The 11661-nt window shown below is 38.4% G+C and overlaps 4 protein-coding genes across 5 annotated transcripts; 2 read left to right on the top strand and 2 right to left on the bottom strand.

Moving 5' to 3' along the window:
- Window positions 1–293: 293 nt before the first annotated feature.
- LOC6576434 (defense protein l(2)34Fc) lies at window positions 294–3738 on the bottom strand. Its single transcript, XM_002002388.4, has 3 exons — window positions 3633–3738; window positions 646–959; window positions 294–582 (listed from the first exon to the last, which is right to left on the bottom strand). The coding sequence occupies exons 2-3, from the start codon at window positions 952–954 to the stop codon at window positions 412–414; spliced, it is 480 nt and encodes a 159-aa protein (XP_002002424.1). The 5' UTR covers window positions 955–959; window positions 3633–3738; the 3' UTR covers window positions 294–411.
- Window positions 3739–4207: 469 nt separating this feature from the next.
- Window positions 4208–5145, top strand: LOC6576433. 2 transcript variants are annotated; one of them, XM_015165177.3, is made up of 2 exons: window positions 4208–4679; window positions 4742–5145. In XM_015165177.3, exons 1-2 carry the CDS (start codon window positions 4496–4498, stop codon window positions 5095–5097), a joined length of 540 nt encoding a protein of 179 aa, XP_015020663.1. In that variant the 5' UTR covers window positions 4208–4495; the 3' UTR covers window positions 5098–5145. The 2 variants fall into 2 exon arrangements, with proteins under 2 accessions (XP_015020663.1, XP_002002423.2); XM_002002387.4 differs by having other exon boundaries at window positions 4210–4679; window positions 4745–5145.
- Window positions 5077–7588, bottom strand: LOC6576432 (nucleolar protein 10). Its single transcript, XM_002002386.4, has 4 exons — window positions 7434–7588; window positions 6973–7374; window positions 6186–6907; window positions 5077–6127 (listed from the first exon to the last, which is right to left on the bottom strand). The coding sequence occupies exons 1-4, from the start codon at window positions 7497–7499 to the stop codon at window positions 5143–5145; spliced, it is 2175 nt and encodes a 724-aa protein (XP_002002422.1). The 5' UTR covers window positions 7500–7588; the 3' UTR covers window positions 5077–5142.
- A 74-nt stretch (window positions 7589–7662) lies between these two features.
- Window positions 7663–11275, top strand: LOC6576431 (ras-related protein Rab-14). The gene is made up of 5 exons (XM_044008581.1): window positions 7663–8002; window positions 9753–9866; window positions 9927–10107; window positions 10172–10354; window positions 10426–11275. Exons 2-5 carry the CDS (start codon window positions 9761–9763, stop codon window positions 10601–10603), a joined length of 648 nt encoding a protein of 215 aa, XP_043864516.1. The 5' UTR covers window positions 7663–8002; window positions 9753–9760; the 3' UTR covers window positions 10604–11275.
- The last annotated feature ends 386 nt before the right edge of the window (window positions 11276–11661 follow it).

Raw genomic sequence — 11661 nt, 5'->3', positions numbered from 1 at the left:
ATAAGATGGCGCGCAATTTAAAAATGATTTAAATATACGCTGGGCATATGATGATATTTATTTAGATGAACGATTATCTTAACCATTATTTAAATGTAATTAATATGTGTGAACGCTGTTTATTTATTATAATAATATTATCAAATACCTTTACATTATATTTAATTTGATTAAACGATTTTTTATTTGTTTTTCATATTTGTTTTTATTGTGCAAAAATACTGTTTTCCAACACAGGCATGCGATAAACTGACCGTTAAGAACAAGTTCAAACATGTACATAAATCATGAAATATGTATCACAAAAATTCCATTAGCCTTCAAATGGACAAAATAATAAGAATGTTAGAAAAAAATAGCAAGAACACATTCGGAAATAAAAAAATTTAAAATAAATTTGAAAAAAACAGTTTACTCCACATCAATGTCCTTGGTGACGCGACCCACCCAATAGACAAATCCAGTCTGCACCACTGTAGCCATGAATTTGACATTGCCCTTGTAGCCTGCTGGTGGGATCCAGTCGAAGGTAACGCCGCTCAGAGGGCTGCCCTTGACGGCGTTCAAATGGGTCAAGGAATCCTAAATAGATGTTCCAAGATTATTATTTGCATATGCTTCAATTATTTATAGCTATATTCTCACTTGTGGTCCCGAGCAGTCTAGGGTTTGTGAGTGTTGCGTGTCCACCACCTTGAACTGACCCACCACACGATTCTGACCGTCGCGCGCTTGAATCAGGAAGCCCAGGAACTGATCGCCACCCAGTGTTAGTGTCAGCTTCTGATCGCCACGCACATGTGAGGGACCTGAGAAGCTATATGGCGGCTTCTTGGTCTGCAGCTCAGCTCCATGCTGTGGGGTCAGATCACGGCAAGCGGCCTTTGGTGCACCCTCTGAGTAGGCGTGCACACTAACAGCGAGAAATGCGGCAATTAGCAGCAAACGGAACATGGTGTCTGCAGTAGAGAGAGGAGAACACGGTTAATTTAAATTATTCACTGTTGCTCGTAAAATAACATTATGTAATTTGCTTAAGCCTGTGCTGGCCTCTGTTAATGATAACACTAGTCGGCCAAGCCTGTCATTACCATTTCATTTAATGCTGTTAAATATCATTCTCATTTGCAGTTTCAAAGTATTTGCAGCAATGTTAACCCCGGTTTGCATAAGTTGAAGCGGCTGTTAAAGTAGTTTTGATCGGTTATGTTAACTAAGAGCTATGTGTATTCAGTGAATGTACGAAGAATAACTGCTATCAGCTGCAGTTGTCTGCTTAACACTCAAGTCTACTGTATTCTGTTCTGTTATCATTAAACGCTTTGTCCCAAATCGCTGTTAACCATTTGATGCATATTTGAATTTGAAAGCTAATTGCATTGACTTATTTTTGTTTTGTTTTGTTTCACTAATTAATTAATTAAATTTGCAACAATGAGTGCGACCTTTTCTCATATGTGAGCTTTTTTTTTTATTCATTTTCCTAGCACTGCCCTTGGCCAGCTTGACCAACTGGCTGTATAAATGTTATCTCCATATTGCATTTACAATTTATGTATGAATTAAAAACCAGAATTCAGCGACAAGTTTCTATATTGATGCACTTTGGACAGCTGTCGTCGTTTGGCCTTGAATATTTGGCAAATGGAGCCAAATCGATAGGCAGCTATGTCAAAGTCGGGTTCAACTAACGCACAAGAGATATTTTTAAAGACTTGCCAAAATTAGGTAATTTAAGCACGCCCCGTCCGTCCATAAATCGTAATCCTATAGACACATACACATATAATGTATACCATAATAATTATCAGCTTGGCCAAGTTGCATTTGCATGCTGCTTACAAAAAAGCTTTAGAAAAAAAGATAAGAGAGCAAAACACGAACCATATGTATAACTGGTTTTTGGAGCTCTACGAAATTCGAAAATAAATTATAAAGAAAACCAGTTTACAGTACATTTCCATGAAAGTGCGATTCCATATCAACTCAAATCGAACTGATCATTCAGCTGGGCCTTTTGTGAGCAGAAATGAAACAATTTATTACGTCGTGACGGCTGGAGGAGGGAGGGCGAAATGTTTCAATTGCTCTAAGCATTTCCTGAACGTCATTTCAAGTTCAAGGCAACGAATTCGGCTGGCCTTTTATTAGTTTCCTATTAAGCTTAACAAACGGTGAACTACGAACAATTATCGATCTACAATGCACAATCGACAAGCAATGCTCGACGATAAACGATATACGACATTCGATGACCTATATGATATCTTCGATCTTCGATATACTATATAAACTATACTATAAATATCCTATACATCCCATAGAATGCACGATCTACGGTTTTCAATATACACGGATCTACGATCTTCAATAAGCTTTATAAGATGTACGATCTACAATCATCAATATACCGTAGGACTTTACTATAGTGTACTATCACAGCTGAACTAATATGGACTATGTACCATACACAAATATAGATTGACGATGTACAATCTTCAACCTACGATATATGATCTTCAAACTACGATATATGATTTATTATAACCCAAAGATTTATTACTAATAACCGTTTATGTACTACGCACATTCTATGATCTATGCTCTACGATCTACATGACCCAAGGTATACTATATATGATCTACAATCTTTACGTTCTCTTCATCAACCATGCACAAACGAAGATCTATGTTTTACGATCTTCGCTCGACGCTATACGGTCTGTCTTCAAAGCAGTCCGTTCGCACGCCAACGCAGTCGAGCACTAAAGACCTTGTCTGAGCGAATCATAATGAAAAAAAAAAAAAAACGAAAAAAGTGTCAAGCCAGTTTGTCGTGGTACTGAGCCCAGCCTCAACTTAGAGATTTAAATATACAGATATACCAGATGTATATGCATACGTATGTTGGGTATATGTTAAAGTTCAGCAGTTTGTCTAGCTACATTAACGATAATTTGTCTTGTGTTGCCATTGGCTGTTTATTTTGTCAAAAAAGAAAACCGGTTGCCTGATTTGTTTAAACAAAATCTCATCGTTTATTTGCCGTTTGCCAAGCACCGAAAGCCTCAATTATTGGATGTTTTGTAATGTTTTGGCAAAAAATGATAATAAATAAAAAATTATGAGTTCGTTGAGGCTTGAAGCGAAATAAATCTATGAATTATGGAAGACTAACAAAGCATTGTTTAATGACACGCAATGCTTAAATGCGAGAAACTGGGAAAAATATTAAACAATTGATTAATTATATATAGGTAAATAATTGCTTTATTAGAAAAATGCCAACGCTTGGCAAATAAATAATAATAAATATTAATTTTATGAAGTTGGCTTCGGAATTTTTTAAAATTAAATATTGAGCTTTGTACTGCTGTCCTGCTAAATATTTTTGTTTGTTTGTTATTTTTAAGGTAATTATATTTATTATTATTATTTTTTTTAATATATTATTTTTGTTGTTGAATAAATCCTACATTATTCATATAAAAGCTTCAGCACTGTAAAAATGTATAAATAATTTATTTATAAACAATTATTTTTAATATTTCAAGCACTACGCTCTGATCCTTCTATATTTTATAACATTTTCTGTTATTTTTGTGGCACTGCACTTTATAAATTTTACCTACCGTTTAGATAGACTAAAAATCCACACGGCACAAAAGAAAAACTTCAAATGAACTGAAAATTCTACCACAGCTGCCTATTTATACCAAAACAAATAAATATATATCTTAAAGCCGGTCCGAGCTGAAACTATAGGAAACGATAGCTTTGTGGACCGGTCAGCGCAGAGCTTTTCAAACAGTAAAGCTGAGCTTAAATAAAGCTCTGCTATGTATATTTAAATGAGAACTGTTGCGCTGCTGCAGGAATACCAAAGTCGACTCTATAATGCCGCTAAATGCTGACTAATGGCTCACTCTAAATAAATAAACAAATGCCAGGCAATTGCTAATTAACAGCATTCTATTTTCATAGTTGCGAATTCGCCAATAAATATCAAATATATTTTGATTGAAATGTTAAATAGAAAATTTATGGGCTAAATGGAATTTGATCAAGTTTAACCAAACTCATTAAATATAGAAATACTTATTTAATTTTTCCACAAAAATGTTAGTTTTATAAAGTTCCTGTAAAATTTAATTTATATAAAGCTTGGCAAAATTTATTATTTTAATACAAACTTAAATATATTTCTTGTATATTTAATATAAACTTTCAAGTTCCAAATCAAAGATGTCTATAAATTTACATTCAACTTTAACGGGCTAATCTACTTACTTTTCAACGACCCGGCAGCGTTGCCACACAGTCACATTTGGCTGTCATTTTTAAACATTCGTTCAGCAAAGGCTTGAAGAAAAGTCAACTCTTGTCAAATAAAATATAAGGACAATCTAAACTAAGCCAACAAATTGACGATTTTTTAAAATATCAATAATAATTTTAATTTTAATATATATATATAAAAAAAAAGAAGAAAACTATGGGAGCTGAGCAATCGGCTTTGTTAGCTTGCACTCAAACGGGCAAGCCGGAAAGTCCGCTGAACTTGGAAAATTCTAAACAATTCTTTCAATTGTATTTCGATAGAATGCCTGAGCCTAAAACAGGACCCGTTACAGAGGCGTTGCTGCATTTGATAATGAATGCACCACATCCGAATCTAGGTAGGTTATAGCTGTCGCCATAAATCGATCTAATCAAGTTTAAGCTGTGCCACTTCAATTAGTAGAGTTCAGGGAGCGCGCCAACTGGGCGAATCAGCAGGAACAGGATTCGGGCTATGAGAACGATGAGCTGGAAATGGAAGAGTCTAGTGAGGCGGACGAGGAGGAGCAGGACATCGATATGATCTCCGTGGAAGAGGAGCAAACAGTTGATCAATTATCGGAGAGTGGAATGAGCACGGCATCGAGTTCAACTACTTATGATAACCGCAATATTGATGAGAGCAACGTTCAGCTGATTCCATTGGAATTCGTCAATCTGCAGCCCTTCGAGAGTCCCAATATAGATGATCCACAGCTGGAATTCGAGAAGGAGTTCATAATAAGCATTGCCGACTTGAATGAAGAATTATCATAGTCTAATTATTACATAAATTAAAAAATTATGTACATGTTTCTTCTCCTACTTAAAGTTAACCCTCTTCAATCTTAGGGATTTGATGTTTCGCACAATGCCTCGTCGTTCGTCTCGATGCTTTTTCATCTCCGCTTCACGTTTTTTGGCCATGTACTGGGCTTTCTTTTCTTTGTTCACCTCAAAGGTCATCTGGCGATTGCCCAGGGAACGACCCACATTCGTTACATTACCCTCCAGGCTGGACATGACGCGAATGCGATCCTGTAGGCTGGCCTGTTTGATGCGCTGCTCTGCCTCGCTGTTGCCCCGATCTGTGTCCAGCGGCGTTAGCTTGAAGTTTGCGCTATTCCTGGGTGCTGGATTATTGATATTTCCATTTCCATTTGCTATTGGCGCCGCATAATCATCTGGACCATCAGCCTCTTCATCGTCGTCCTGCTCTGCTTCCTCCTCTTCCTCGCGCTGTCGCTTGACTTGTTTGTATGCTTGCTTCATCTCCTTGACATACTCGCGCCTATCCTCATCATCCGAGGAGGCGTCATCGCCACTGCTCGCCTCGCTGTCACCTTCGCTCTTCTCGAAGCCAAACAGATCCTCATCATTGTCACTATCCTCTCGCGGCTGGGCTTCCTCGGCATGCAGCTCGGCAACAGGCGCCACTTCAATACGCTGCTTGATCGCCTTTGCCTTCGATTTGTCCAGGCGATTGAGCACTGGGGCGAGCAGTCTATATTCCTCGGCCTCCTTGTTAATCGCAAAGTCGGTGTTCTCGAACATGGCCTTAAAACGCGAGTCCTGCAGCAAGCTGGGCATATTGCGTTGCTTGGCGCTGTTCGAGGGATTCGCCTGTTCGTCCATAATCTTAAGCGCCAGCTCTTTGTTAACCTTGGGTAGCTTGGACTCGATTTGCAGACGCGACTTGCGCTCACTTTCGATCTCCTGTCGCACTTTCTCCTTGCGGAAGCGGTCGAAGGCAAATGGCTCGACAACAGCCTTGGCTTTGTTATACAAACGCACGTCCATAAAGTAACTAAGGATGAAAAACAATTTAAAATACAGAAACCTAATTGCAGGCTCAGTGGACCTACCCATGCATATAACCCTTGAGCAGATTGCTGCCTATGAGATGCTCCAGGCCCAGTTCCTCCAGTTCCTTCTGCGTTACGAACTGATAATCGTCGTAGACATTCTCCACCACCTCCGATTCAATCTCCTCAGTTAGGTTGTCCAAGAAGCTGCACCAACGCGGCGCTGGACCCATAGCAGGCACGTAGTATGTCAACATTTTGACATCTTCCTGCGCCAAGAAGAACATGCCCGTGTCGGGAATGGTGCAAAAGTCATTGAATGATGATGTGGACTCTACATAGGCAATCTGTTTGCCGGTCTGCTCATCCCACAGCTTCAGCGTGGCCTCATCCAAACTGTAGACGGCATTCTGTGAGGGATTAAATGCCAGCCGTTTAATGGGCACCTTATTGAGATGATCTTTGATTAGTAGTGGCTGGCGCGAGCGTATATCATACAGCAGCACATGTCCCGAAGCCGTGCCCACGCCCATTTGCAGTCCATTGCGAAATTTGAGTGCTGTGACCGAGGGAAACACCTTAACGCCCGGCAGTTTCATGGCCACATCCAAAGTGGCGCAACGCTGTTTGGTGCGCGGATCCCACGCCTCAACTGTTCCCTCTTTGCTGCCCACAGTCAGAAGATGATGCTCGGGATTCACCTCGCAAGCATTGAGACAGCTGGCATCCGATTCATACGGCTGCAGGAACTGACCACGCTCCAGATTAAGACGATATATGTCCTATGGAAAGGGAAATCTTTATATAGATATATAATATAAGATTGTCTTAGTCTTCCAGTACTCACACGACCCACGCCCACAATGAACATATCGCAGCTGGGCTTATGGTACTTCATATCACGTCCAAAGCGCGGTATGCGCAATCTATAGTGGCGTCCGTGTGCCGCATGGATTTCCACATACCGATCGCACTGCAGAAACACCAGCTTGCTGTAATCATCGCTGATCACCTCGAACGTCGTCACCTCCGAGTCGAAACAGCGCTCAAATTTGATAGACAAATTGCTGACTTCAAAGCATTTGACACGTGGCTTATATGTGCCCGTTGCCAGTATGAACTGTTGATCAGGGCTCATGCGTATACTCGTGCAGACACCGGGCATATCAAAGTCTTGAATGAGCTCAATCTGTCGCCTCGAGTCAACCTTCTTCATCAGCTGTGAGCGCTTGCGGCGATCGGTGAGCCACTTTAGAAAAAAACCAACATTAATTGAATGCTACACAAGTGAAACATATTACTACTTACATCTGGCACCGATTTGCCGGCGCTCAGGTTATAGATTTTTACATCGTTCACTTCGTTGACAAACATTACTGCATTTTAAAATACAAAATCGCGCATAAACAAAAAAGGAACACGTGCGGTATGACAGTGCTGTTCAGCCAACTAACTACGTCGCTTTACAGCACTATGCAGCAAGTGCTGCACAGCTGATAATTTGATTACCATGTATATGTACACCATTGAATAGTCTGGCAACACCATAGAACTCGTTGCTAAATTTGCAAACAAGAAAACGCAAAAGATATTTGCTGCTAGTTGCCCAGCTAAGTTTTCATCGTTGAAGATTAAAGTTATATAGTTTAGTGTTGTATATATATTCCCGCATATTAATGCTAATTCTGCTGCGCTCGAAGACAACACAAAACACGACTGGCATCGCCTGTGTGTGATTGGAAGTATAAACAAATACAGGAGCGATCCGCATACACACAGAAGCATTAAAAGCCCTCCCCGTGCTCGTTGTTGCAGTCCTACATTCCCACTCCCTAGTTAAAGCCAAATTACAGAACAAATAAAATTAAAGAAAAACGGTGAGTAATATGTACATCGATTGTTTTTGCTGTTGAGCCAATTAAAATCGCGCTGCAATTTTTGATTGCGTCTTTAGCTAATATGAATGTACGTAACTGTGGGTGTCGATGTGTGTGCATGTGTGGCTGTATGGTTGGGGGCCGTCTGGGAGTACCGTAATGACAACTTTCCCTTATACTACATAAAGTACTCGCTATGTTGCTGTTGTTATTGTTGTTGTTACTGTTGTTATTAGGGCAGCCCAGTCTCTGCATCTTCCTATCTCGCTCTCTTGCCATACTGCTCTTGTAATTGATATTAGTCTCTCTGCTTTAGTCTACACCCCTCAAAAAGTTGTTGTTGAGGCAGTGTCCGTTACCGCGCCTTGTGTTTTTATTTATTTTTATCAAATAACGGTGCTTTAGCATGCAACAGGGAACATTCCCACACACATGAGCACATTTTCGCATATATTATAATAATTATTTGTTACAATTGATAACTTCTTATCAGCGTCTCAAGTATATATTAAGCATTTAATTCTGATTTCTATTTTTTCTTGTGATTCAACATACGCCAAGTTGTTATTTATCTTTGAAACCACATTCATTCATAGCTGTGCGATTGACTGATAAGACGAAGGTCTATAATCTATATTATGTATGCACTTGACAAAAAATTATATATTTTTTATTGGTTCTTTAATAGACAAACAACAGTTAATAGTCAATTATGAAGACCATTAGAAAAGAAAGAAGAGAATAGATTTAAATACATAATTTATTTAGATTATATTCTCTATTGTATTTTCTGTCCGTTTAGAAAGAATTCCTCTCAATCCCTGAATAATATTCATCATAGACAAAAAATATTTAATAATAGTTAAGAATTAAGTTTTCTTAAGAAATTTCACTCTCTGCATTCATTATTACCACTATAATTGCCTTACAATAGTTTCGTTTATCTTTAAGCAAATGTAAACTGGTAATAGCTTCGCATTCTTATCTGTTTAATAGGTAAATAGAAGCTAGACTAAACCTAGAATATATTACTAGAACTATAAAGAGCTTGAATTGAGCAAAATTATTGCTCGATTTAGAAAAAATATGATGGCCTTTAAGCCCATATTCATAAAATTAGTCAAGATTATTTACCTTCCTATAAACACACATTTCAAATTCTGATAGCTCGGCATTCTTACCAAAAACCTTTGCTCATTCCGACTTGAAATATGATATGCGCACTTGGAGCGTTATTTTGCGACTATCTGACAAACTTTAAAGTAGGGTCGCGGCACCCCAACTCTTCAAACAATGAAACAGCGCTCGGTTTTTAGCTCAGTCAACAGACAAACTGAATGGACGGACGGCTGTTTAAATATGAGGCACTAGACCCACAATTGGGAACAGCCCCCGACCACGCTGGCAACATGCCACAAACAAAACAAAACAACAAAAAACTGAAAAAGTCGTCCAGAAGCGACACTGAAACGAATTAATGCAGCGTTACAATTGCCTGATAGGCAGTCAGGTCGCCAGACACCTAACTTCTGCATATAGGCACATATATATAAATTAATAAACATATATAGTCCATATAGTCGCAACTGGCATTGACGGAAATGGATGTAAAGCTGCACAAGATGCGTGGGGTTGTTAACAAACTCTACGAACGCATAGATTACCTAATAGAAAATTGTGCGAATGGCCCAAAGGAAACTTTATGCCAAATCAATATTTAATAATCAAATATTCCTATATCATTTCACAGGTCCCAATATGACTGCAGCTCCTTACAACTACAACTATATATTTAAGTACATCATCATTGGTGACATGGGCGTGGGCAAGTCCTGCCTGCTGCATCAGTTCACCGAGAAGAAATGTGAGTAACTGGAAAATACTCTATGCGAAACTTCAACTAAACTGTTTTTCCCATCTACAGTTATGGCGAATTGTCCTCATACGATTGGCGTTGAGTTTGGCACACGAATCATTGAGGTAGATGACAAGAAGATTAAATTACAAATATGGGATACGGCTGGTCAGGAACGTTTTCGTGCTGTAACACGTTCGTATTATCGCGGTGCAGCTGGTGCTTTAATGGTTTACGACATAACCAGGCGGTGAGTCATATTAGTGAAATTGCAAACTTGAAATATTCCTGCTAATTAACTCCCATCTGTGCAGCTCGACATATAATCACTTGAGCAGCTGGCTAACCGATACGCGTAATCTCACAAATCCCAGCACGGTGATCTTTCTAATTGGCAATAAATCCGATTTGGAGAGCACACGGGAGGTAACCTATGAGGAGGCTAAAGAGTTTGCCGACGAGAATGGTCTCATGTTTTTGGAAGCCAGCGCCATGACGTAAATTCTGCACATTATTTATATATATATTGCTAATATGATACTAAAGTAATTTTATAATTTGAAAATAGGGGCCAAAATGTGGAGGAGGCGTTTTTGGAGACGGCACGCAAGATCTATCAGAATATTCAGGAGGGTCGCCTGGATTTAAATGCATCCGAATCTGGTGTACAACATCGACCATCGCAGCCGTCGCGACCATCGCTCAGCAGCGAGGCAACGCATGCCAAGGATCAGTGCTCGTGTTAAATGTATTAAATTTCTCTAGACACACACACATACACACACTTATATACATATATATATATATATATAGTTAAAAAAATCGAAATTTAATTTTTAGCGCAACTCGTAATCATATTGATTTCTAATCTATATAAAACAGAATGCATTGAGTAGAAAACAAATCACAACCAAACAAAGGAATACAATGTATGTACAATATATGTAGTTAAATGATTGGTTTAAGTCGTGAAAAAGTGTGAACAAATAACCAAAATATATGTAAACGTCCCCGACATTCAGATATCTGTGTAATATCTAATAAGCTATTGATAGAAAATTGAATAATCTACATTCAACTGTTGCATTATGTTCTCATTGCAAAGAAAAACAAAAACAAGTAAAAATGAAATCTATGAAACTGTTTTGATATTTACAAATGAAAGTGCAAATGTGAAAGTATACAAATGTTGGCAAATATCTCTTATTTCTATGTATTTACTTTATGCATTAAATCATTTTACACATTTTCTTTGTTCTCTATAACACAATTTGTTAGCAATACTATGTATATATTATAATATTGTATTTGTAACTTCTTTTATGCTCATTTCGTTGAATGTTGTGTAAGCGTGCAAAAGTTCGAAAGCGAGCAATGTTATATGAATATTAAAGACGTATTAAACGCATCATGCTATAGGTAATAAAGAAAAATAATATTTATAAAACCCTAGAAACAAAAAACAAGTTTTCCTAATCATGGCACTAACGAGTGCGCGGTGCCTTCACCTTTGTTAGGTGCGCACCCAGCCAGGTGGCAACGCTGTCCTCAATAATCTAAGCATGCAAAGTTTAGCTGTTGCAGTCATGGAGAAAATTATGGAGAATTATTTGGGGAGTACTAGCAAACAAGTGTTTGAATATACTTCCATCAATTATTAATTAATTGGTGAATATAGGGAAAATCTATTGCTCTTGAAAATAGAATAAAATAAATATATTTAAAAAATTACCCCAAGCAAAAGTGGCAGCTCCGTCCACGACGGCTCAGTTAAACAATTTAATTGAATTTAGTTATAGCATGC

The sequence above is a fragment of the Drosophila mojavensis genome, unplaced genomic scaffold (genome assembly GCF_018153725.1).
Source record: "Drosophila mojavensis isolate 15081-1352.22 unplaced genomic scaffold, ASM1815372v1 contig_36, whole genome shotgun sequence".
NCBI classification, from domain to species: domain Eukaryota; kingdom Metazoa; phylum Arthropoda; class Insecta; order Diptera; family Drosophilidae; genus Drosophila; species Drosophila mojavensis.
This window is presented reverse-complemented; position numbering and strand designations above follow the sequence as displayed.

Coding starts and splice junctions, on each gene's coding strand:
- LOC6576434 (XM_002002388.4), bottom strand. CDS start 954: ATGTTCCGTTTGCTGCTAATTGCCGCATTTCTCGCTGTTAGTGTGCAC. Junction 583..645: donor TAGACTGCTCGGGACCACAA/GTGAGAATATAG, acceptor ACATCTATTTAG/GATTCCTTGACCCATTTGAA.
- LOC6576431 (XM_044008581.1), top strand. CDS start 9,761: ATGACTGCAGCTCCTTACAACTACAACTATATATTTAAGTACATCATC. Junction 9,867..9,926: donor TCAGTTCACCGAGAAGAAAT/GTGAGTAACTGG, acceptor TCCCATCTACAG/TTATGGCGAATTGTCCTCAT. Junction 10,108..10,171: donor GTTTACGACATAACCAGGCG/GTGAGTCATATT, acceptor CCATCTGTGCAG/CTCGACATATAATCACTTGA.
- LOC6576432 (XM_002002386.4), bottom strand. CDS start 7,499: ATGTTTGTCAACGAAGTGAACGATGTAAAAATCTATAACCTGAGCGCC. Junction 6,908..6,972: donor TCATTGTGGGCGTGGGTCGT/GTGAGTACTGGA, acceptor CCCTTTCCATAG/GACATATATCGTCTTAATCT. Junction 6,128..6,185: donor CTCAAGGGTTATATGCATGG/GTAGGTCCACTG, acceptor TTTCATCCTTAG/TTACTTTATGGACGTGCGTT.
- LOC6576433 (XM_015165177.3), top strand. CDS start 4,496: ATGGGAGCTGAGCAATCGGCTTTGTTAGCTTGCACTCAAACGGGCAAG. Junction 4,680..4,741: donor TGCACCACATCCGAATCTAG/GTAGGTTATAGC, acceptor CACTTCAATTAG/TAGAGTTCAGGGAGCGCGCC.